Genomic DNA, 27,976 nt, shown 5'->3' with positions numbered 1-27,976 from the left:
TTTATTCGTCATACTTATGTTATAGAGGCCCACCACTATGAAAGGATTTTGTTTTTAATTCATCTTCTAAGGCCCGGGCCTACAGTAAATGGACGCAGTTATGCACACATCTTCTAACCCTCAAGGCGTTGTCATTAAATTATAAATACGGAGCCTTACTTACACAATAAATTCATTGCTTATTTCATTATTTATTAGTCATGTTTACTAACGGACAAAAATAATTATTGCACATTTAATCATGCATTTCTTTGACCCGTAATTATTATCGATCATTGACTGCAATACTTCCTTATGTCGCAGTAAATAAGCGTTTCATAAAAATATCTAGGCACTAGTATCTTCAAATAATATACCTACCAGTTTTGAATTAATGTAGGTTCCTAAAAATTGCTTAGATTTTTTTAATCAGTGAAACAATGACCTAGTTTAACCATAAGGCTGACTCTCAATCTGAAAATCTCATCAAAATATTAGTATTATTAGGTGAATTTAGCGTGGGATATGAAAGTATTATTTTACGCAGACGAAGTCGTGGGCAGAAACTAATTAGTGATTACTAAAAGCACATATATGTTATCGATATTCACGTCGCCTTTATTAGTAACAATTTCCTTGGAAATTCCGCATTCCCCCAGCCTCCCTAATAATCTTATACTTTTAAACGAGCAATTCTTGTATTACAAATATATATGTTTCGGAGATCTCGGAAACGGCTCTTTAACGATTTCGATGAAATTTGCTAAATGGGGGTTTGTCGGGGGCGAAAAATCGATGTAGCTAATACGTCTTATATCTCTGGGAAAACGCGCATATTTGAGTCATTAGCCGACTTCCAAATCTCAAAAGGAGGAGGTTATTATACCTATGGTTTCCGAGCAAAGCTCGCTCTCCCAGATATTTGTAATTATAAGCACCGAGGCCGAGATGTTCCACACTTTCCTCAGTTCCACGACGCTGCCGAAAGCTTTGTGCGACACCGGCGACATATGACGACATTGTTATAGTGTTTTGTTTACCGCCTGTCGACCTCATTCCTGCTGTACCTGCTGTCGTTATTCAGATGGTTGGTGAAAGCATTGTGAGTTTGTCGTGATGCTGATGACAAACATAGTAACTAATAGGTACCTAGTTGAGCTGACAAAAGTTCAAAACTTCGGTCACAATATTTTGCAGCATCTTGTCGTCTTATTTCTTTGTATAATGAATATAATGATAATTAACACTGGGTGGTTAAAATAGGTTATAAATAAATGACTTACAGTTGGACCAAGCTAACTCTGCACCGACTTTTTGTAGTGACAAAGTGTGGAAGTTCCAGCATTAAGGTGCAGTAGGTTCAGAGAAAGGAGTTTTTGAAAAATCGTAACGTTTTTTTAGATAACAATTACATATATGATTTTCAGACCTAAACATTTTAAAGCAAGGCATGACCGATTGGATCTAATAGAAAATTAGAAACGTGTAAAAATTAATTAAATTTCCAGTAATTTATCGGTGTCCAACAAAAACAATCTAATGAGGAGAGTAAATAATGAAAATGTAGACGTAGTAATACTATGTCTAATATTATTTTCCTTTGTTTCAGTAAGCTGGGACTGTCAAGATTTCCATGCTACAAGCTGGTGCGTAATCACTGGGACTTTTACTTTGTTCCTGCGAGACGCACCCAGTTCATTCGCACAAAGAGCTGCACTCGGTAGCCGTGATATGCATGCCCCGGCGCCGCAGCGTCCGCGCAGCGCGCGATAACTGCAGCCCACTGCCACTGTGCCAAGTCTCCGCGCTCTCACTTCGCTAGCTAACGCACGTGCCCGAAGACGCGTCGCGCGCCCTCGCCTCGTCCCCGCGAGTGATGCCGATGACGGACTTTTCAAGTTACCAAACACTGGCAGCTTGCAAAACGTAATCCGAAAAAAAAAACTGACGTTTGTGCGTCACTGAAATGGCGCACCGAGACGTGTTGGTGTAAACAAAAATTGTGTAAAATCAAAACTCTGGATGATTAGTGTTGTTAGGAGTGAATAAAATAAATAAATAAATTGTGCAAAATGACGTCGCGTTCGAAGGAAAAAGTAGCAGCTGCGTTTAGGAAGCTGTTTCGGTCTCCGGAGAAACTGGACAATGATGGAGCCGGGCCGAGCGGGTCCCCGGCCAGGCGCGGGCTACTGCGGCGACACAGGTACTGGCATTTTAATAAAATAATTAATGCAATCCATAAACTTGCCGTACGACTAGCCGTGCAATCTATTAATACAGTGAAACCTGGATAAGTGAGACTTCAAGGGACGAGCAGATTTGTCTCACTTAAAGAGGTATTTCACTTACCCAGGCTCTCAGTTAGCCAGGTACAAATAAATGTCTGTCTCATTTACAGAGGCTCCCATTAATAGAGGTGAGAACAGAGGATATATTTCAGTTATAGAGGTGGTTAATAAGGTTTTTTGTAATTATCTTTAAAAATAAATAAGGTAAAATAATCCTTGACCCTAAATATTTTTTAAATCTGTTTAAATATTTCATTGATTTTTTTTTGAATGATTCTAAAAGGATAGATTTTTCAATTAAATTTGATACCTACGGACTTCATTGCGTCTTAAAAATGTATTAAATGAAAATCTGTTTATTCGTGTTACTTATCAAAATTTCAGTTTTCTTTTCGATAGTTTTAACTACATAAAGTAACTAAATGAAACTTGAAGTTGTTTAGACACAATTAAGCAAATGCCGAATTTGTGCATAGACTAAGAGTTACTAAGAATACGGAAATTGATCAATAAAGTCCAAGTTAGAGAGGTCATTGATTGACGTTATCTCAGATACAGAGGTCAATTCCTATACAATTCTAAAAAAACTATTAGGAAAATGTAACCTTATAAATATAGTCTCAGTAAAAGAGGTAAAATACACTCTCTGTCTCAATTATAGAGGTAAATGTGACTATAAAATCACAACAACTAATCCCAGTTATAGAGGTTCGTTTTTTCTCACTAACAGAGGTAATTCAGTGCTAAAATGTCGGGACCGCCACCATGAGTCCCAGCTATAGAGGTTTCTCACTTATCCAGGTCCCACTTAACCAGGTTTCACTGTAATTAAATACATATTTACTTACTTACCTACTTACTAACTCAAAGCTAGGAATTGCGTTTGCATTCCGTAGATTTCGATGATGAAGTACTTAGTTTTTGTATCGCTGCCCGTGGTACATATATATTTTTTCTGTGAGTATCGCTACAAAAAAGTGCATGTGCATCTAACCGATCTAGTTAAGTTAACAGTGAAAGTAATTAAGTACCTAGACCTCGTTTTAAAGTACGGTACTCTAGGTTAATCACTTGTTTAAAAATGTGCTAAGGTATAAAAACAACGATAGCGATAGACCCATTTCATATTCTGAGTATTGTAACGTAAACTGCAATGACCTAGTCCTAGTTTAAACTTCTGTAGTCTGTAAAATCCTGAATCATCAACATATATCAAATGTAAATATGCAGCTGTATTGTTTGTATCTTGTAAGCGAGTAATGCTTCTTGGAAATAACTTGCACATGGTGTGTCTTTTGTTTTCAAGAAAAGGGACATCGCGCATAAGCATTAAACTGTTGTAAACAAAAGTTTGGTTGCGAAAGCATCATAAAACGCTCTGCATGCCCGCGGATATAGTATTGAGATGATTCAAGTACACGTATGATTGAAATTGAAAATAAATCCCTTCCCATGTGAAGACTTGAATAAAGGCACTCTTTGTCCATTTTCCATTTAGTCATTGCCGTTATTTTTTATCCCTTTATTTTCTAAAAGATAAGCATTTCTTTAGCGTTAGAAAGAACTCTGGAAAAGCAAGCTGAGGAGTTTGTCGGGCGTGTCATGCGGATTCATAATCTCAACTAGCATGAATAAAACTCCGCCTTCCGGCCTCATATAGAATCTCACGCTTACTTCTGTAGAGTTCTTTCTCCAGAAGCAATCCAAGTCAGGTGATAGTATAGTATGGCTCTTCTGAGGTGAACTTTTCGCTTCGAACCATAATCTTTCAAACAAAGGCCATTGTCTCTATTATCGCAAACCCGCCAGCTCGAGCGTTAGCACGTGCCAGTACAACATTCATATTGAAAAACAACCGGTATCGTCATAGTATTAAGGTTCAAATTTAATGTCACTGATATTCTAGATATTACGTTTTGGTAGTGTAGGACGATAGACCGCCCCGAAGCGATACGGCACTCATATTATTTTGATACTTAGTGTGGTGTTAAAAATGAAACGTGGTTATCTAATCTAATACCTTTAAACGAGCAATTCTTGTTTATTTATTTATTTATTTATATATATATTTATATATATATATTTCGGGGATCTCGGAAACGGCTCTAACGATTTCGATGAAATTTGCTATATGGGGGTTTTCGGGGGCGAAAAATCGATCTAGCTAGGTCTTATCTCTGGGAAAACGCGCATTTTCGAGTTTTTATATGTTTTCCGAGCGAAGCTCGGTCACCCGGATATTTTATGATAAAGCGTTGTATATTTGTTATATAACAAAATCTAAGGTAACAATGTAAATTTAAGATTAATAAGTTTAACATAGGTATAATCAACATTTTTCCGTGTAGGTATATAAACAGTTACCTACTTACTAAGTACTAGATAAAATCGTGTCATAAAAAATCAGATATAATAAATTTCTTGCAATCAAAATCCAGGGTCACGTAAGCAGATCGTCAAGTTTTTAACAATATCGGGCAGAGTACTTATATAAATAACACGAAGCACACGGTTAGGATATTAGAAACCGACTTAAGCCTGATGTAGGGTCGGTAAATGATAAAATAATGTGCCCCACTACTCATGCACACGGATCTTGCACACCGCTCTTCTCGTAAACCTATTGTATTTACCTATGCAAAACAATAGTGGTCAGGTCGCAAATCCTTATTAGTGTTTTTATTGTCACTATGCGTCGGCATCACATCAGAAGTGCTAATTTCACAGTAGGTATCGTTATTTTAAAGATAAGAAAAAATAACAATGCTTGCAGCTGCACCTTTGTAAATTATTACATTTACCACCGCAAGCTAATAATTTAAATAAAACAATATAATAAATATGTAACCACGTTTCATTTTTAACACCACACTAAGTATCAAAATAATATGAGTGCCGTATCGCTTCGGGGCGTCCTATGGTCCTACACTAGCAAAACGTAATATCTAGAATATCAGTGACATTAAATTTGAACCTTAATACTATGACGATACCGGTTGTTTTTCAATATGAATGTTGTACTGGCACGTGCTAACGCTCGAGCTGGCGGGTTTGCGATAATAGAGACAATGGCCTTTGTTTGAAAGATTATGGTTCGAAGCGAAAAGTTCACCTCAGAAGAGCCATACTATACCTAGGTACCTACCTAACTAGAGTACCTTTAGAGACTTATTTGGGCGCTAAACTTAATAGCTTATCCAACGGTTTATTACCCTAATACTTATTACTTAATACCTCTTAAATAAGTTTCGTAATTACGGCGCGAATGGTTAACAGTTAATCGTGAAGTTTTAACATAAAAACATGTAGGTAGTCACGTAGGTGCTCATGCGTACATGCGTACCTACCTACCAAAAGCAGCTAACGATTGCCTAATAGGTACGACTCCTAATATCTCATAATATCAAGCTTGTTATAATAAATACAGGGCTATATCATAATCATAATCATAATAATCATAATCATTTTATTGGTAATAAATAAATTACATGTCAATCAAATACAATTGTAAATCTAGTTATTTACTAGTTTAAGACTAGGAAACTAACTCTTATTGCTAAAGAATAATTCTTTATGATCATAGAACGCCTGCTCTATAAGCCATCTCTTAAGTTTTGTTTTAAATGTTGCTAAACTATGTGTAGCGATAATTTCACCCGGGAGGTGGTTATAGATCTTGCGACCCATGACGTGTGTGAGTTTTCCTGACTTGGCGAGTCGGTGTGACACGCAAGGTAGCTTTCCAGCGCGCGCGCTGCGTGTCTCATACCTGCGCGGGGCTACGTTACAGTTAGGCGTTGCGTCTACTTCTTCCCGTGTAGCCACTGCCATGTGAAAAATAGAGAGAGATGGCATCGTCAAAATGCCAAGTGACTTAAAGTGTGGCTTGGCAGTTTCGGTTTGAGGGATTCGCACTATAGCTCTTACTGCCCGTTTTTGTAGGCGAAAGACCCTCTCCCAATCAGCAGCTCCCGCCCACAGGTCGACCCCATACTGAAGGTGCGAATGTATGGACGCAAAATAACACATTCGAACCATTTCCGTCGGAAGTAGTCTCGCCAATCGTTTAAGCGCAAAACATGCCGTAGCTAGTTTATTGCATACTTTGTCTATGTGACAGCTCCATGTTAGATTGCTATTCAACTCGAACCCAAGAAACGTGGAATTCATGACTTGGTCGATGAGCTTACCGTTAGCCAATACTGACAGCGGTCTCGTTTGGCGGCTAGAGAGGTCAAAGTGGATGAACTGAGTTTTTTTGGTGTTTAAAATAAGTCCGTTAGCCATAAACCACTTTGACACTGAAGCAGCGGTCAAATTTAATTTGTGTTCAAGCTCATCATAGGTCGAGGCGTCCACCACCACAGCCACATCATCAGCGTACATGTAATCCTATTACAACATGAGCCGCTTACGAGATATAAATTCGTCCGTAATCTCAATTTAGTAGTTATTTATTTATCTACTATTTATTATATGAAAATTTAAAAACAAGAACTTTTTCTAAAACGTAGTTTCTAATTAACATCCAAACTCCTAACATTAACTTGAATCCTTAATTGAATTTCTTCCATAACTGTTTGCGTAATATTTGTGTACCTTCTGCTCTTCTCTTCTTTTTCCGTAATATCGTATAGAGCTCATTAGGTAAGCAAACAAGTCATAGTGACAAACATTTTCGAAATCGGTCAATGTCACTTTCTAATCGGATAAAAAAACAAGCGTGGCTCTACATTGCAGAGGGATAGAGTTTCTAACAAAATAACTTTTTCAGAATTAACTTTCCAAGGCATTAACCACATGAACGCTACATATATAATTAAAACCAACTGATTATATTGTTGTGGTCTAATTAAAGTGATTACCTTGGAAGTGGACGATAGACATAACAATATTATGGTACAGTAATGTTTTGAATTAAAAGCTTTGTAGTGATTGAACAGTGTAGGTATATATACCTACTCGTGTTTAGTGTTATGTAAGGCACGCAGGTGGCGTTTAATCCAAGTATTATACCGATAACGAAATCTAAATTTTAACTGCTGAATGTTTATGTCAAAAACGCCCAACTTCACAAAAGAGTTTGAAATGCCATTTAACACGTTCCCTGTGCATGCATCATATGTGCACCACTAATGATGCACGACCCCATTTGGGTAAGGCCACCAAAAATTGTACTTTTTTTACGTTTTACATGTCCTCTAAAAGTATTTGTTAGTAACTTCATAAATAATTTACTAAAATAGGTTAACGTAACATATAAACTTAAAGCATTGCCAAAATTTACACGTGTGAGCTAGGTCTTTTTTATTTGCATGCACATACTGGCTATGAACCTTTGACAAAAAACACGTTGCACGTGAGTAGGGCTTGCATTCCGGAATTCCGGAATTTCGAAATTCCGGAATCTCGGACAAATTTTCCGATATTACAATTCCGGAATTGAGACCACTGAATATCGAAAATTCCGGAATTGGATTTAAGTACTTTTATTAGATTTTAATACGTATAAAATAAAATAAAAATAAAAAAGCGGCCAAGTGCGAGTCGGACTCGCCCATGAAGGGTTCCGTATTTAGGCGATTTATGACGTATAAAAAAAAACTACTTACTAGATCTCGTTCAAACCAATTTTCGGTGGAAGTATACATGGTAATGTACATCATATATTTTTTTTAGTTTAATCATTCTCTTATTTTAGAAGTTACAGGGGGGGGACTAGATATGAGCGCCGATAGGCATATAGCCGGCGGCGGCGCGCCGGTCAAAATTGGTCGGCGGCGGCGGCGAATCGGCGGCGTGGCCTTGAAACACCTTTGATTAATGAAAAAAGAATTCAAACCAAAATTTTACCGAAAAAACATGTTTTTGCTGTAAGAAAGTTATGAAATAAATGCATTTTTTTATTTTCAAGGATAATTTATTGAATCATCATCATCCTCGCGTTGTCCCGGCATTTTTCTCACGGCTCATGGGAGCCTGGGGTCTGCTTGGCAACTAATCATAGTAATTGGCGTGGGCACTAGTTTTTACGAAAGCGACTGCCATCTGACCTTCCAACCCAGAGGGTAAACTAGGCCCGTATTGGGATTAGTCCGGCTTCCTCACAATGTTTTCCTTCACCGAAAAGCGACTGGTAAATATCAAATGATATTTCGTACATAAGTTCCGAAAAACTCATTGGTACGAGCCGGAGTTAGAACCCGCGACCTCCGGATTGCAAGTCGCACGCTCTTACCACTAGGCCACCAGCGCTTTTTTGATAATTTATTGAATAATGGTACGAAAAAAAATTATTTCGTATAAACTGTAGATAAGCGGTATCGCGCGGCTACAGAGGCGGTCTTAATCTTGGCGAGGCTCTGGCCGGAGGATCTTAGCGAGGCCCTTATCTTTTGTGCTAAGTTAAAAATTGCGGATTGACTGTATCAGGGAAACGTCTTGTCGTCAGTCCAAAGAAAATCGAGCTCCTTCATTAACCAATATCGATTCAACAAAACCGATTTATGTCAAAAAGTGAGGCCCAACGCCAAGCTCCATGTAACACCGAAGACTTGATTTCGACGCCTCCCAATGCGAGGCCAGAGGATGAGCTGCAGGTAAGCATACAGCTAAGAATCGAACGCCAAGTGTAAACTTGGCTGACTGATTGCGGCGCGCTTCTGTACGAGGCCGAGCTCCAAGAGAGCAGAGCGAGGGCGCAGGCCGATAAAGACTGAAGCCATAGTGTTAAAGATCTGGAGCTTTCCTGCGGGCGCATTCGTGCGACGCCAAAGGCCCAGCTACAATGGAGCTAAGATCGGATAAGGACCAATGCTCAAGCGTTTTAAAACAGGCCGAAAGTTGAGCTCCAAACAGGGCCAAAAACTTGCAGGTTCAGATAGCGGCTTAATTCCATGCGAGCGATGCAAGGCCAAAGATTGAGCTGCGAGAGAGCAAAGCTTGAAATTTGAACAGTGGCCATGTTTAATTGAGACCCGATTCCGGACATTTGGACGTGGAAACGCTTAATATCTCAAAATTAACCCCATTTAATACCTTTTAAAGACGTTTAACCATGCTTGCAATGGTTAAATTCGCGGTAAATGACAGATGGTTAGCTGGCAAAATTAGTTATGCATTGGATCGGTAATCCAAAGATGTGGGTTCGAGTCTCACGTTAGCCAGAGTTGATCACAGTTAATTTTTTCATTGTGATTGACATATGTCTAGTGTATATATACAATCTATAAATTGTAATGTGGAACGTTCCACAATAAAAATGGAAGGAAATCAGTATGTTTATTACTAGCATATTGATGTTAAAATTGATATTCATTAATTTCGTTTCCCCAAGACTAGTAGCGCGGTTATTAGACAGATAAGTTTGCATTTGCCTTCAATATTTTTTAATTATATGGGCCTAAAATACCTTTTGAATGCCTATAAACTATTCGAAGTGGCGCCGTTAATGATCTAAACTCGATTAAAAATATATTATCTGATTCCGAAAGTAGTAGCAACTACCAAGGTCACGCCGATGCCACGCCGATAGCGCAGCGTCGGCGGCGGCGGCGCGAAAATTTTGTCGGCGGCGGCGGCGCGCCGGCGCGGCGCTCATATCTAGGGGGGACACACATTTTACCACTTTGGAAGTGTCTCTCGCGCAAACTATTCAGTTTAGAAAAAAATGATATTAGAAACCTCAATATTATTTTTGAAGACCTATCCATAGATACCCCACACGTATGGGGTTGATGAAAAAAAAAAATTTGAGTTTCAGTTCGAAGTATGGGGAATCCCCAAAAATTTTTTTTTTTCTATTTTTGTGTGAAAATCTTCATGCGGTTCACAGAATACATCTACTTACCAAGTTTCAACAGTATAGTTCTTATAGTTTCGGAGAAAAGTGGCTGTGACAGACGGACAGACAGACAGACAGACATGACGAATCTATAAGGGTTCCGTTTTTTGCCATTTGGCTACGGAACCCTAAAAACTACACTATGTTGATGCTGGTGTTATTAGCCGTCACTGACAAAAGTCTGAAGTCTAGCAGCATGTATTAACATGCCCCGTTAACGTAACCATATTTTTTTTACTTTTGATACTTGCTTAAGCAAAAGCCATATATTTACTTGCCCAGAATCCTACCAACGCGAAACTTTTGATTTAGAATTTATATAGGTAAACATTTAGATATATTATTCTCAATTCAGAAAGAAGATCCCTCGATAGAATTTTCGGATACTGTAGAGTCTGTGCGGAAAGAGAAGAGTCGTGGGATTTGAGGGCGCGTCAGTGCTATTTTATGGTTTTTGCTATGCTGACAACACTGGTCACGTGATGATAGTACGACACTAAACGTCATGATACTTGAATCCCTTTTGTTTCGGTTTTTTGCCACGGCTTACTAAACGGAGCCTGGCGGTGGTGTCGGCTCGTCAACTCAATCCTCTGATTTAGCGCAGGCACTAATTTTGATTTTAAAACACACTCTTGTTTTTATGTCTCGGATACTAAAAAGTGACAGTGCGATTGACAAAACTGCTAAAACTAGTTAAGAATCTGCCCAATACAACTGTCATTTTAGTACCAAACAAGATAGAGTCTCATTTATGTACTGCCTAATCTGTGCAGTCCAACAGTTATTTTAATACAAAACCGGGTAGATCGGGTAGAAATTGGGCAATAGAACTGTAATTTTATTATCTGGGATATAAAAATAGTGCATAAGTAGGTAGGCCTTATTGGGATATGTCCGGTTCTCTTATCTCACGATATTTTACTTCGCCGAAAAGTCACTGCTAAATATGAAATATAATTTCGTAACTAACAGAACCTAGTAAACGAACTTACAAATAAAGAAATATATTATTAGAAAAAGTTTTATTCTTTGTAATCGAAGTCTGAATTAAAATATTCAATGTCACTTATGTTTGAGATAGCTTCAGAACAACCAGGGACACTCATAGAACTATCTTCATCTGAATTGGATGTGCTTGAATCCGGCACGTAGATTACAAATTCTTGCATATCACCTACATAGCGGTCTTTTATTCTAGATACCGTAGGTACTAAGACTCAATTCTGAAAAAAAAATACATATTCGCTAGGTGCACGACTGGTGCTGCTCTCATTTTGGCAGACTTTCTACGTTAAATCTTATGGAGTAAAATTAGTTCAAGCGGCTGCCGCTAGTACTAATGGCGGCCATTCCATAAGATTACCTGTGTTTGTGACGATCAGCGCCACTTCCCCCTCCACCGACTTAGCACCTTGCCAATAAATATGCATAAAATGGCAAGTATCAAGACTATTTGTCAGTTATTTTAAAGACCATAAATGACCTGCATATTAATGATAATGAATATATTTTGAATGAATATACTTACCGATTATGTACCGGAGGCAAGTTACTTAGGGGGCTTATTAAATAGGTAATTATTTAATATTAAATACAACATCAATACCCGTCAATAGCGGAAACGCGTTCCGCGACTTTTTGTATGTCGATAGTCGGCTTTTAGCCATTTTCTTCCCGGTGACAAAACCGAACAATGTTAAATATAATTTTCCTTGTGGTTTTATGTACGGTTTTATCGTGTTTTGAAAATATTTTATACATAAAACTTGCGGTTTTTGTTAATAAAAATATACAATGACAGAAGTTTGTTTACTTTTTACAAGACAGGTGTCAAAGGTTTGATTGCCATATAAAATTGAAAATGTTAGTTCCCGTTTCTGCCACGACTCTTCTCTTTCCGCACAGACTCTATAAGCTTTTATTCTGAATTAGGAATTTAGGAACTATAGTTCGTTTTTTTAGCATTAGAAAGAACTTGAAAGAAGGTAAGCGATTTTGACATGTCTTTTAATTGAAAAACACTTTTTAAAAATCAGTAACTATTACTTATGAAAGCAGAAGACTATAAAAGATCGTATTAGATTCATAATTGTTACATTATTTACCGTAACTTATTTTAAAATGAGTTTTTTAATTAAAAGACACATCAAGATTGTTTACCAAATTTCTAATGCTAAAAAAAAACGAAGTATAGTAAGGAAAAAACCAAACTTAAAAAGGGTAATCTCAATAAGGCTTACCAATTTTTTTGGCACTAGTCGGCATTCGGCAATGCATAAAGGTAATATAATGTACAGGTATAGCTGAATACCTACTTTAATGCATAAAAAACAAGCTTTACTCAGAAACAAATAATCGTCTTAAGATAAAGATAAGATAAAAATATATTTTATTGCGCGGAAAGGATACAACAGTGGTTACAACACGAGTTACTGGTAAGAGTTGTGCATAACTAAATTGACATGACGAAATTCCAGGAGTCCCCGCACTAGGCTAGGCCTGTATCGCGGGAGACCAGATTGTATGTCATGCAAGTTAACTTAAGAAGAGAAAGATACCTAATTCTAATTTTAACAATTGTGTAAACTATGTACTTAAGTCTATCTGTTATTACATTACTACTAATTTTTGTTTCTAGGTTCACCTTTAGTATCAGTTGTAATATCTCAGTCTAATCAGTTATTTTTATATCTATTAAAGTTTTCAGTTAAACAGTTTTTAGAGTTATACAATTTTAGTCTAGTTTAGTTAGTTTTACATTTATTCGAGAATTGTGTTAACACAATAAATGACCTTACCGAGATCGGAACCCTAGGACCTTCATCTTCGTAAACAGGGCCACTTCTTACCTACCTAATAGGCTACGAAGCCGTTATATTTAGACATTATATAAAATTGGGCATGTAACCGATTTCTAGCATCCGTAGTTTCAATAAATACACCGTATCATTGAATTAAATAAAAGTGACCATAGTAATAAGGTGCAAAGACGGCACTACTCAATTTATTGATATTTTTCGATTAATAATACTTCAGATTAAATTCCTCTAAAACAATACTTTCTTTAATAAACGTAAGGTATCAGTATTTCATATTTTTTGTTGTTTTTTTATTAAAAAATCGAATAAAAATATGATAAACCCTAATTCCGGAACCAGTTCCGGAATTCCGGAATTGGGACACAATATCGAAAATCAGTTCCGGAATTGGGAACCGTTCGATATTGCAAGCCCTACACGTGAGGACTCAATTTCTGGTTCCTAGGTACACAGGGAACGTGTTAAATTATTTACAACCATTGCAAGCAGTTCTATTTCGAAAAATACCACTGTTTAAATGCAAATGCTTGGTTTTTAAAGAAAAAAAAACGCTATAAGTATGTATGTGAGAGTTGCCGAGTTCCCTCAATTCTTCGTGGAATCCATCATCAGAACTAAGCCTTGACACTTATGTTGCTTAAAATCAGTTCCACTTCATCGAATGTCACTTTTTAATGTAATGCTTGATTTGTTAATGACAATACAAAAAACAAAGATTTGAGGAGTGCCCTCAAGTCCTCATGGATCCCATTATCAGAATTGAATTTTGACAACAATGGGGTTCAATACATTTGTTCAAACATTAAAAAATAAATGAAAATAAAATACTGATTTAAAAAACATACAACCGAATTGAAAACCTCCTCTCCACCCTTTTGGAATTCAGCAGTCGGTTAAAAAAACTTAAAACGTAACAACATACGTACCACGTACCTACTTTACTTTATTGCCGCTTTTAAAACTCAGCAAAACCACGACATGCTATTACCTATGTTCAGTGTAGGGTTTCATTTTCATATCATAGCCACTGTTGTATAGAAATAAGCTATTCAAACTAAACTTGAATAACTAAATGTGTCTGAGCTGACCTGAGCAGCGGACATACCTAAAGAAAGACTATAGGTACAGGCGACGTCAAAGATATGTTTACACTTTTACACCTTACTCCTTTGTAACAAGGCGAAAATGTAAACATATTATAATTAAATAAATGTATCATATGTGATATATGGAATATAATTATGTACATTGTACCTATATAACATTGTATCTGAGACGGTCACTTTTCTCTAGTTGGTTTAGTGTAAACATAAAGTAAATGAAAAATCAATAGAAGTTTTTACTTTCGTTCCTAGGTTCCTAGCAACTTACTTAATTTACTTGGTGATATGTGACCAATCAAAAATCTCGCCTGTAAAATTTCAAATTTGAACTCCTGCCAATTTCACTTTCCCGAAATTATGTGTACCCTAACTGTGAAGCTTACGTATTATTATAACGATACGCCCCAATAACCTATTCAACGAACGGCTGTACTGTTGATATTAAGATCAAGGTGATAAGTCGAAACACGCACTTGGCCCGGACACTGATTGGTTAAGGTCAATTTTAAACTATGCACGTCAGCAAATACTTACGCCATAGAGAAATATAGTAAGACAAGAGTGCTCACTCCATACATCAGTTTTGATACCAAAAAGGCTATTAGCATCTATTAGCTGCTAGCATCGAGTAGCGGAATTATCAGTACTGCTACTTGACAATAGTAGCAGTCTGCTACTATTGTCAAGTAGCAGTACTGATAATTCCGCTACTCGATGCTAGATGTAGACACTGAAATTAATAGTCTTTTTGGTACCAAAACTGATGTATGGAGTGAGCAATCTATGTATTTTTTTCTCTATGCTTACGCATACGCAGGTATTACCTTCCTATTAGTAAATAAAACGTACGCGTACCTAAAGGCGCCAGATTGCTTAATGTTAACTTAGTATGTATGAGATAGAATCATTACTTTATTACCTACATTAAGATAAAAGAGATTAGGACGCTTTATGAATTTTAAGTAACCACTTGAAGAGTGCTTTGGTCCTTAATTGCTTCGTGTCATTATCATTTACGATTCCCGGAAGCTCTGAGACAAAGATGATGTTTGCTTACGAAGTAACTGCTGTCTGGTCGGTGTTATTCAACATAGGACCGTTAGATTTTTTCCCAAATTTGCAATTCCCAACTTAGGTATCAGAATAATGTTGAAATAGTTATTTGTACAACAAGAGATCAAAGTTTGATATTTCTTCGAGTGCTTATTTTGAGTCCCGTGCAAGCGAAAGATTCTATAGTATTCTAGATTCTAGATTCTAATTTAGAATCTTGAGCGTAGTAAGGGACTCAAAAGCGCACGAGATGTAAATAACTTTGATCTCGTGTAGTTCACAAAACTTTTCACCTCAGCAGTGAGAACATATTAGAGAACCCGAAAAATGTATTCGTATTGTACTTACCTCTATTCACTCATGTTTTCTTAAGATATACCAACAATTAAGTTTTCACCTCAGCAGCTCAAACAAGGGTACTTTGCTACTTAAAAACAGTGAGCAAATCGTGTTTTGCTCATTTTGTCTCACTCGGTGAGCAAAATGCGATTTTGCTCACTGTTTTTAAGTAGCAAAGTACCCTTGTTTGAGCTGCTGAGGTGAAAACATATTTATTTTCGTGCGCTGTCTCCAGCTCTATGTGTGCTAGCTACCTAAATATTAAATTAATATTTAAAGTTAGATTGCTGTCGAATATTAATTCTACAAGCCAGTAAGCATGATCAATTTATCGATTTTAAGCTTACATTTGTGTCTTAAACCTGTCGGTTGCAATTCACTTTTATAGAACTACATTGGATCTCCACCAGTTGAAGCATCGAACTCTGAATACACTGTATGTAATTCATTCAATTTAACTGCGTACATTATCCACAACGCACGGTGCAGCAACAAAGATAAGAAGGCAAAACATTACGCCATATCACAATGGACCTGCCATTTATCCCCCTATTGTTCAATTACGACACATCAGGACTAATTAATAGTAGGTACCTAATGAAAGCGTAAAGGATGGTCACAGCAATCACCACTAAGCCGGGATGACCTCTAGTTGAGTTGGATGTATTATTGAAATATTGCGTATGCAATGCATGTCTATGACGTAGACAGATCAAAGAAGTGGCTATTTCACGATCAGGCCGGCTATTAAGACGAGGGAAGTTCGTTTCCATTGAAGGAATGGAAATAGGCCTTTTCAGCTATATGTTGATTTTCCTGTGTTTTTTTTTACAAGTTGATACCTAGCCGATCTGTCTGTGTATTGAAAGTTTGTCAGGGATTACAACATGATAATGGCGCTGCAGTCGAATGAGCGCAATCCGTCCATTGTGCAAATGTGCATGTACAACGGCTTATTATAATGGCCATTATTTCTTAACCATTTAAATGGACACTGGCAACATGGCTACATATTTTCCGTTACATACACTAAATATATATTCCACCGAGCGAAAGCGAAGGTCTCCGTTTCAGTTTAGGCTAAAATTCGTTGGTACATCCGGATGTTCTCCTCTACAAGTCGCATTTCTCAACCGATTCTCGTGAAATTTGGTGAGCGGTTCGATAATTATATTTTTTTGTCGATTTAGTCTGGTATCCAGCCTTCGTTCACCCGTATTATGTAAATTAAATTATTTGCTAAGTATTTAATTAATTTGGAGTACCTACTCACGTCTATAAAGATTCTTATAACTTCTTACTAAATATAAAATGCAAATATACTTAATACTTTCTTAAAACCAATTAGTGCAATTAGCTTAAATAGCGATCAAGCGTCAAATCGAATATCCAATAAACGCACTAATAATAAACGACGGAGGTACCTTTTTTGCTATTTATAACGCATCTAAGTAATATATATTATGAGTTGCGGTATATAATGAAATCATCGTTATAGGAACCGGATCCAATAATTGACAATAATCGATGTAGACAGCGGTCGAGACGCGAACGTGACCGGAGTGCATACGAGCACCTACCGCAAAACCTGTGGGCCCGATTTTGTGAAACGGAGACAAGTCATAATTAAATATAACGTAACTACTTCCCTAAAAAAGTATGTCATCGTTTCTGGAATAGGGTAAATCCTGGGTAAATCATTACAGGACCAACCTATTTCAGATTTCATATTTCGTCAAACGGTTTCCGCGGAAATGCCTGTAACAGACGGGCAGAGAAACGTACAGAAGATGATTTTCTAAGGTGCGACACTCTAAAGGACTAATATGTAGTAAATAAGTTACGTAACTTATAATTAAATGCAAGTAACGCTTCTCTCTACTCGAGTCGCCGGTCCGCGGAGTGGCGTGCTTTGACTGCTACATTGGTGTCGTATTCCAATTGTTTACAAACCACACGCGAGTCCAGCGCTCAGAGGAACCAGTATGTTTTTTCTCACACTCCATATAGTTGCTGCCAGTCTAGGGGTGACAGTTACGCTAGTTCACCTGAGAGATCTTACTCGTCCACGCCTGGTGAGCAGTGGAAATGCGCGCTTGTTATAATTCCACTTTCACTGACACGTGACCGTTTCCCTCTTATTGGTGCTGGAACTGCCCCGGTAGAACCTCTGCAGAATGTGTGAAATGCAATTTCCTATATTACCTACGCCTATATTTAGGCTCACTATTTTTAGACAGTTTATGGTGTGTAATTTCATTTTCTTTAAACCTCTGGGTTTGCGAAAGGTTTTTAACTTACAAAATTACTTAACTGTTGCTCTATACCAGACAAGCGTAATTGGTTAATCATAACGTGGATTACGGAAATTTCAAAACGTGAAATCTCTGCCACGGGGGTCATAATTGTGAAATTTGTACATTCTATCAAAAACATCATTTCTATCTGCATCGTTCAAAGTAGACTTTTGGAATTATCCACTTGTCACATTACACCTTGCATTGTGCCCCTTACAAAAATTTAAAAAACGAAACCCTGGCCTTTTACTTCTATAAAATATGTTCTCGTCTCTCGTCTGTAATTAGTGTAAATAAATAGGTACGTGTCTGTCAATCTTAATACGCAAAGTCAGTCAACTGTCATATGCTCATTTGCTTTAATGCAATCTGCATGCTGCTATTTATAGACACCTGCCTAAGTATTTGCATAAATAGACAAGTAGGCAGTGAAGCGGACTAGCATAATGTGAAGTTTTATAGCTTACTTGGCTTGCCTATCGGGTTCGGTAACGAGAGAGCTAGAATAGAAACTGATATCTCCGGTGGATATTTCTAACTTTGCGTTCTAAAAAAGTAATCTATTTATAGGCAGACTAGGACCGCTTAAGTGCGTTACGAGGACATCTAAAGCCTTTCTTAAAGCTCTGTTGAAAAAGTGTATGTTTCAAGCGGGAATCGCGCCGTTCGGAATTTATCGTCAGAGAAGTTTGAAAATCCCTTTCTAGGAAAGCTTCTTGGATCCCAATTTTAATTAAAAAATACCATAGCTAATTTGATTTCCAAGACTATAAATAAACAAAGTTCTCTAATACGTATATAAAGTAGGTACCTACTCGCGTACCATAGGTCAGTGAACTGATCGCATTGCGTCGAACAGTCCAGTCTCAATTAAAGTGATTAGCTAAAAGCGGAGGTTATTTAGACACCATTCGGATCACGTGTCTTCCTCCTTCCGGCGACTCATCGTCCAGCCGATAAATCTCTCACGACAATCAAGGATTCTCGGAATTCCGCAATCTATATAAAAATATAATCTCCCACGTGTTTCCGTGAGATCGCTTATACATATTATACATAATTTATATTTTAATGCGAAAAATTCATAAGTCGTAAACCCTATTGAAATAAAATGATTAAACATCTAAGTAGGTACGAATTGTCAGGTAGTTACATGTGTTCGTGCTATAAAAATCAAAGACTGTATGAGACCCGCATCTTAATTTATAATCGAGCATTTGCGACCTTAACCATATTTGAGACTGGTGGACCGACAACATTCCTTCCCAACGAGTCATGAAAGGTATTTCTGACTCTACCTGCGTTTAAAGTGTAGTGCACCATGCACGGAAGCGGATACCATATGGGATTCACATTATATTTAGCAAAGTGCAAGCAAGGTACCTATAGGTACTGCTACTTGAAGTTAGGTACCTATAGGTACCTTACCTATAGGTACCTAACTTCAATCAATCATTGATGAGGATATTCGCATATCCACAAGACTAGCACCAGAGCACCACCTGCTACGAGTTTCAACTATGTCACATATTTATCCATACATAGATTCTGCATGTGTCTAAATAATAATATCAGGAATAACTTAATGCAGAGGTACAAGATAAAAATAATTGAATATCTGTACCTGGCTGGACAGATAAGAAAATGGCAGACTGCCAATGGTTAGGAGAGTTACTATGTTGTTATCTTACTACATTATTGGCAAGAGCATAAGCACGTTTAGCAAATTAACAGACCAATAACTGCCAACTTACGTACATGGTTAACATTATGTCTAGTTAATGTAAAATCTACCTACACATATTACTGAATCGCGATTAGAAAGGGATTGAGATAGCTGTCAATCCATATTGATTTTGACGTAAGTGTATGGAAATCTGTTATTTCTAATCCCTTTCTGATCGCGATTCAGTAATAACTACTGTTAATAAAATCGTAGGACTGTTAACCTTTTCGACGCCGTGTCAAACACAAAAGCTGTCACGCTGATGCCACGTCACCGAAGTGTCAAAACTGAAATTGAACTTTATGCATATGCACCAGAGATGCGATTTATTTGAAATACTTCTATTTAAAATGCAAATACAAAATGCAAAATACCTATTTTGTATTTTGCATTTAAATGCCTTTTAGTAAAAAACATTTTGTATTTTATTTGAAATACTTTTCGAGATGTATTTTGCATTTTTAATATTCATTTCAAAATGCAAAATACTTTGCGATTAAGTTTAGCCAACATTACCAGTCAAACAAAATGAAATGAACGAATGACGCTTGTATTGCCGAATTTGACCGATAGAGGCGCCTGCTAGCCATGCGCGCCCTTTTTAGGGTTCCGTACCCAAAGGGTAAAAACGGGACCCTATTACTAAGACTCCGCTGTCCGTCCGTCCGTCCGTCAGTCTGTCACCAGGCTGTATCTCACGAACCGTGATAGCTAGACAGTTGAAATTTTCACAGATGATGTATTTCTGTTGCCGCTATAACAACAAATACTAAAAACAGAATAAAATAAAGATTTAAGTGGGGCTCCCATACAACAAACGTGATTTTTGACCGAAGTTAAGCAACGTCGGGCGGGGACAGTACTTGGATGGGTGACCGTTTTTTTGTTTGTTTTGCTCTATTTTTTGTTGATGGTGCGGAACCCTCCGTGCGCGAGTTCGACTCGCACTTGGCCGGTTTTTTTTCTTCTTTGGTCAGAGTGCGCGCCTGCTCCTTATAGCCGTTTAGACTCGCGGCTCGGCTCGCGGCGCGTCTCGTGGCTCGCCTCGACACACTCGGCTTCGGCTTGTCAATTGGTTATAAACCTTATGCCGTGCCGTTAGTGTTTAAATTATATTAGCTCGACGAGCTTGCGAGCCACGAGACGAGTCGCGAGCCCACCGCTTACACTCGCGTCTCGTGGCGCGGCTCGCGGCTCGTCTCGTGGCTCGCGCGAGAGTCTAAACCGGTTATTATGACCAAAATGTCATGCATAAGGTGCCATGTTATTAGGCGTTTTTGTTCGGCTCGGCATTGTGTCTCTATTTCTCATGATAAATACCTAAAATAAATAAAAATATCCGAGATTTGGTCAAAAGGCATTTTATTTAGAAAAAGTATTTTGAAAATACCTATTTTGCATTTAGCATTTGAAATACAAAAGGCAAAACTATTTGGTATTTTGCATTTGAAATAGTAAATCTGAAAAGTATTTTGCATTTTGTATTTAAATGCTTTTTTAAAACCATTTTGTACATCTCTGATATGCACGTACAGCTTGGCAAAAGAGAGAAGAAATTAAAAAGTGACAACACTGTAGCGTCGTCCCGTTTTCTTATATAAATTGGTTTGAAAGGTTGTACAACACTACAATGTTGCCACTTTTTAATTTCTACTCTTTTTTGCCAAGCTGTACATCTATGTTGCTCTGTGGTCTGTGACCGATTAATCGGTCTTTGGCGTTGAACCTACGATGCGGATAGATCGGTCATTGGCGTCCAAAAGGTTAAATGTGTTTGAGATGTAAATTAATATTTAAAATGTTGTCAACGCGCGCATATTAGATGACACAGATTAAGTGTAGGTACTTTTAGATTTAGTGTAGGATTTAGCTATGCACAATTGCACGACCTAGAAGAATAATTCGTATTCCAGAAATTATCCCCTAAAATTGCAACAATAAAATACTGGGATTAACGAGTTCTACGTGGTAACTAGTACTAGATAAAATGATTAAAATTGCTCGGTCATTTTACCCCAAACACAAAGTGTAGTCACTTCCTCGTGGACGACAACAGCGCGGCGACCCTATCAATTACGGAAGTAGACTGCTTTAAGTGCATGTTGCAAAAGAGAAGCATTCGCTGCAAACTCCAGAGATAAAGATCTTTAGTGAATTATTGAAGATTTTGCTTTATTGAATACGAAGAAATTCATGTCGGTAACAACCACCGATCATGCAGAAAAATTTCGCCGAGATGAGACCGGCGTAAAAAATCGGTTTATTTTCTTTCTTTTCCACTCTGTTAAGTAGGTAGGTATTGTGGGATACTTATAAGTTAATCCGCATTCAGTAGAGTGCACAAGCAATTAATAAACTGTCCCAAGAAGGCGCGTGACAGAGGCCGCTCGTGTTGAAATCCATACGAAACGGTATACAACTCCTGAGGGCCTACCGCGAACCACGTTCGACGCGTTGTCTCTCTGTCGCACTTGTAAAATTGTACGTAAGTGTGACAGGGAGGCAACACGTCGAACGTGGTTCGCGGTAGACCCTCTGATTCAGCAGTTGGGTAACGTTGCGACAACTGTAACGTCCTGTCAATGACCCACTGATACGACCAGAGACATTGAATAGTGAGGACTGAAATTCTGTGTGATATTTGAGATCTCGTTCAGTGGTGCCATCGACAACTAATAAAGAATGCGAATTTTGTATAGCGACTACCAGTCTTTATTATTAATTTGTTTGTGTAGGTTAGGTACCTACAGCTGCATGCATGTATAAATAATGAGGGTTATTGCACTTTTAAAAGTAGGTACTTGCATACATGTCTGCGCAAAACACGACTCGGGCACAGCCTTATCGCCTGACGAAACTGGACCGACGACGACCAATTAAAACGAATGACACAATATACGGAAACTGGGGAGTCATTACAATCGCTCGCCGAGGGGCGAGATGTAAACGAACAAGTACTATAAGCAGCATCCCAGACATCTGATTTTAGATATTATTGTTGGATCCCTCCGCGACCATAGACATATTATGATCTGAACGTATCGCAAAACCATTTCAAACATGTGTGACTCGTAAATAGAACAAGATGTTTTAAAGTCGTGTTATTTGCAGTATTTTTATATCTGTTTTCTAAATGATATTATTTTATTGTCATAACCTAGGCTCATAATCATAACCCACAAATGTTCAAAAATTTGCGCCTTTTTCTATTACCGCGTATTTGTTTATGCGATAACATGTCCGAGCTATGGTAATAACTATAGGTAGGTATTAGGTACCTACGTACAGATCTCTTTGACAGATATATCTGGGAGACAAATCTATCAATGTATGGTGTGAATTAGCAGATAGCAGATGTCTCCGTCGGAGATCTGTATGAATCTCGCACGAGGTCTTGCTACACTGGTCCCGTCAAGAATTGATCTCGACTGCGCCCGCACAATTACGAGTATTGGTAAATACACATACCTACCTACTGAAGAGCTGTTCTTTGCTCCAAGCAACAAGTTAGTGGCAGATATCGTAGCCATTTCCGTATGCATCCACTTAAAGTAATCGCTAGTAATTGCAGATTCACGAGGACGAATCATTAATAACCAGTATTACGTTACGAGTAATAAAATTGTAAAATAATACCTAATATTCATTGTCACATAAGACAGTATGTATAACATTATAATTAGGAAGCTAGGTACTACACGCTAGATATTTTCATCCCGAACACCAAACTAAGTATCTCACACACATTTGGTAATACCAGAGAGAAATATATGTAGTAAGACAAGAGTGCTCACTCCATGTGACCGGAAAGTCTTAAGTTGTTGAGCATAAGACTTTCCGGTCGGTGCTACATCTATTGTCAAGTAGCAGTACTGATAGTTCCGCTACTCGATACTAGATGTAGAGACTGAAATTAATAGTCTTTTTGGTACCAAAACTGATGTATGGAGTGAGCAATCTATGTATCTTTTTCTCTATGGTAATACTAAATTACAGTCATAGGCACCTACTCCAGATTACAAAAGCAGACCGTAAGTTTTTGGTAGGAACCTATTAGGTATTAGGTACCAATTAAAATTATACATTAGTTATTTGAAAGTTCACATTGGACAGACAAGTCAGGAAAAAATAGATTCAGGCGGGTTAACGCTCCTTTGTTGCTTTTACATCCTCCATCTGGCACGTGGCACATAGCCAATACTAACTTAACCCAAAATCAAGTATGATTCGATTGAGAAAAGATAACCTACAAAAAAGCACTTAACCCAATTTCCTAAACCTTCTATTATTAGAATCTTGGGAAATGTTACGGGCCAACGAGTCGGTTAATTAAAATTTTATTTTCTACATTTTCAGAGACGGTGTGAGTCCAGCAGAAGCGGCCAGCCACCCCGGCAGCCCGTCGCCCGCCGCCCTTAGCAAGAAGGGCGCCGGCGCGAGCGACGTGCGCGAGCGCGCCGCCGCCGCCGCCGCGGTGCGCACGCGGCGGCTCATGAAGGAACTCAAAGAAATACAGCGGTTACAGGAAAACCGCTCTGATCCTTTGTTTACGGTAAGAGAACATCAATTACTGAGTTTGCCGTGCGCTTTTCACACGTAAATTTAAATCTTACGTACACGAATCTTTAATGATGTGTTATTTTAATATTTTTAATGGTCATTGTAAACAATGTTAGATGCCACACTGCTACCAGTTGCAGGAATCCCTGATTCTTTGTTTACGGAGTAGCCAGAAAATTACGACCACGCCTTCGTGTTTACAGATAGCATGATAGTATATACTGTATATATTGTGCATGACCGGAACTGCAAATATTTAAAGAAACAAAAGGCGTTATCTAATTATCTATGTATTTATTCTTCTTACCTACTAAGTTAATCGTAACCTCTTCGGTATATTACACAGCATAGAGTTAGGTACTCGGACACTCATTAATCAGCTATTAAAGCTTGGCTTACGTGTTTTTGTTTCGGTATATATTAATATATCGATAGGTATAAGGTGCAAAATAAATTATCGTTAGATATCTATTTTATCTTGTAATAATGTTTGTTATTGATGTTATCGCTCGCATTGATTTTATACACGATCATCCAATACGTAACATCAGGCCCGGATCTAGGGTAGAGCGAGTGGAGCGGCCGCTCTAGGCGCCGGATGGCAAGGGGGGCGCCAAAATGGCAAATGAGAAAAACAAAAGAGTTTTAAAAGACGCGAGTGTGGCGGGGGCTCAAAATACGCTTGAAAACTTCAACGAAGGGCGCCAAAACCCGATTTCGCTCTACCCTGATCAAGGCCTCGGGTCGGCACTGCGTAACATGACTATGTGAGGGTAAAGATAAAAAGACAATGTAAATTAATAACGCGGTCTAGAACCTTAAAAACCAAAATAGCATACGAAATACCAACATGCCCGGCCAACACAATACCTCGATATACCATAAATAATCTACCTTTGTTAGATTGGTAAGAAAAGAATAAGGAAACTCGGATCAAGTAAAATAAAACTGATGTCACTCCCATAACGAACACAAATCTAATCACATCACATAGGTAAATAGATTGAAATGGTGTAGGCCGTAACCCTTGCCAAACACGTAAGGTGCATATGCTCCAAAAGCATAACCTTCCTCAGTCCGGTAAAAATACAGATCGTAAACCCTCCTATTACAGGTGGAGCTGGTAAACGACAACCTGTTCGAGTGGCACGTGCGGCTGCATCAGATCGACCCCGAGAGCGAGCTGGCGGCCGACCTGCGCGAGCTGCACATCCCCAACATCCTCCTGCATCTGGTCTTCCCCGAGAACTTCCCTTTCGCGCCACCATTCATGCGGGTCATCGAGCCCAGGATAGAAAAGGGATTTGTAATGGAAGGTGAGACATTACCCTTATGTGTCAAAATTATTATTACCTCAGCGCGGAATTTAGGCACATGTTAAATTTCTCGTGGTACCAAGTTTCAGGACTTGTCAACCGAGACAATAAGAGATACGCGATAACATTTTATCTTGATGAAGGCAATGTTATCTGCTTCTCTTAGGCCCACTTGCACCATCCCACTAACCCGGGGTTATGCGTTTAAACCGTTTACTCAGTGTCAACTTGTACTGGTAACCATGGAAACACCAGGTTTAACTGGTTAACCCCGGGTTAGTGGAATGGTGCAAGTGGGCCTTAGCAAGACTCAATCTATTATTGATTAGCAAATTGCTCGTAGAACGGGCCGGGTCGAAGTTCTGGAAGCTTCAAAAACGCTGCGTCTCACAAAACACCTCTAGAAAACGATCCTAATATTTAGTAAATGTTGTGGGAATACGTTGGACGAAGGCGCCGAAAGTTCGACTACATTATGGTGATCGTTGGGGGACGCATCTGCAGCAGTGGACGTCTTGGCTCATATGAGGACGATGATATATAAGAGATCTATATAATTTTGTTACAGGCGGCGCGATCTGCATGGAACTCCTAACGCCGCGCGGCTGGGCGTCAGCCTACACCGTGGAAGCGGTGGTGATGCAGTTCGCAGCGTCGGTGGTGAAGGGGCAGGGGCGCGTGGCGCGCGCGCCGCCGCGGCCCTCGCGCGAGTTCTCGCGCCGCCGCGCCGAGGAGGCCTTCCGCTCGCTCGTCAAGACCCACGACAAATACGGATGGGTCACGCCGGCGCTGTCCGACGGCTGAGCGCTATGTAAGTCAAGTATACTGCGTAGGTAATAATGGATACGGACAGATACCGATCTAATGCATGCTGTGGAAGTTCGCAACGTCGGTGGTAGAACAAAGAGTGGTGGCGTGCGCGTCAAGTACGAGACAAACCCCACGACTAGGATCGGTTACGCCGGCACTACCAAACAGTAGAGACAGAGAGGTACATCAATTTGATGCCGATGAAACTACGAATACGAGATATGTATCCTGAAATTGAGTGGGTCGTAATAGCTTAATAGTTTCAATCATCATAATAAATATGTCCAGAATTGTACCACAATAGCACACTATTTAGCCCATTGCGATTCCTAGTGAGTTATATTATACCTTATACCTTATACTTAATTTCTATTTTTTCTAAACCAAAGCTTTGCTATTGTGAAATCAAGCGTAAACGCTCACAACGAAACCACGGCGAAAACTCACTACAGTACTCATTCAACGACAAGGCGTATTGCAACGGCTGCTAACATTGACCCAGATCAAATCAAAATAGCCGGGCACCCGCGAACCTAATAGCGTTCATTTATCAATTCAGACTATCAAAACCAGCTGCAATTGGTACAAGTAGATATTTGTTACACTTGTAACTATGAAACTATTTCGTAACCTTCCAGCAGTAAACTTTATGACGAAACTGGCGCGAAATTACTCGAGTCGCGAATAAGTTATGTTCAGAGTTATCAGGGTTTTAATGGAGCTGGGTGGGACAGAATGCTCGTAAAACTGTTAGAAACTGGAGCAAAAAGTTTCCTGATTCCTGAGTGTGAGTTCGGAGAGAGACTCTTTTTAATTTACCTAATGATAAATTGTACCAAAGACCCTTTGAGAGAGGAGCGCAAGACTGATCGGTTGCGATTATATTTTGAGTGGTAGAGCTGGTAGAGGTATTAGGAGTAAGACTAATTTTACTTTTTTTGTTTCCAGGTCCAATTTCCAGCTGACTACAGACAGCCGAAATGCAGATTAGATCTCTATTAGTTAATTAATCGGATATAATTTTAAAAGTATTCTCATAACTTAGTGCAATTTTTAATGAAGCTGTGTCGTTAGATGACTGTATATCCCCTTAGACAAGTTCCCGTGTCGAAGCGAATACAATGATTGATCAATGTTTTCATGCTTCAATTAATGTAATTAAGTATTATCCTTGTAGTTAGGTTACGATAAATATATTGTGAGCGGTGCAATGTTTTATTCTAAATTGCTAAAAAAGCGGTCAATATTTTATTTGTATTACCAAGCAAAATGGAAGGGCCTTAACACACTTTTCGTGTACCTATCATCAGGACATTGGTGACGTACAGGCCAATTCGAGTTTTAATTATTAGATCTGTTTCCGATATGATCCTGATCTGTCAGCGTTAAAAGTGACGTTTTTGGTTGAAGAAATGTCACTTTTACATACCGGAATCAGATCTAATAACTAAAACTCCAGATTGGCCTGTAGATCGATCATACAAATTAACTAAGTAATCGACATTAGATCGGTGTGGTAACTATGTATCTAACTGAAAACTTGAGCAGTACCCTTAATTAGAAAATACCGATTCCATGTGATAGCGACTAACCTAATAACTGGAAGTCAATTTTAAAAAACGATTAAAAGGTCACAAGGGCTCGGGGGGTACCTACCTTACCAACCTACGCTACGGACTAAAATATTTAGTGAAACAATTCGTATTTTACATAATCGTAACTAAACTTCTTCAGGTCTAAATTTCACCTGTGTCCATTAACTACGTCAAATCTTTTTAAGTACCTACCTATTGTAAGGATTTTTCATGTGCCGATTACCTGTGTATCGCTCAAAAATACT

At 38.5% G+C, this 27,976-nt stretch overlaps 1 protein-coding gene across 1 annotated transcript; it reads left to right on the top strand.

Annotated features, from left to right (window-relative positions):
- The first annotated feature begins 1,622 nt into the window (after positions 1–1,622).
- Positions 1,623–27,270, top strand: LOC134648000 (ubiquitin-conjugating enzyme E2Q-like protein 1). Its single transcript, XM_063502431.1, has 5 exons — positions 1,623–2,182; positions 23,807–24,002; positions 25,125–25,326; positions 25,895–26,137; positions 27,085–27,270. The coding sequence occupies exons 1-4, from the start codon at positions 2,052–2,054 to the stop codon at positions 26,128–26,130; spliced, it is 765 nt and encodes a 254-aa protein (XP_063358501.1). The 5' UTR covers positions 1,623–2,051; the 3' UTR covers positions 26,131–26,137; positions 27,085–27,270.
- Positions 27,271–27,976: the final 706 nt, after the last annotated feature.

Source organism: Cydia amplana, chromosome 5 (assembly GCF_948474715.1).
Source record: "Cydia amplana chromosome 5, ilCydAmpl1.1, whole genome shotgun sequence".
In the NCBI taxonomy this organism is placed as follows: domain Eukaryota; kingdom Metazoa; phylum Arthropoda; class Insecta; order Lepidoptera; family Tortricidae; genus Cydia; species Cydia amplana.
Note: the sequence above shows the minus strand (reverse complement) of the source record. Positions and strands in the feature narration are given on the sequence as shown.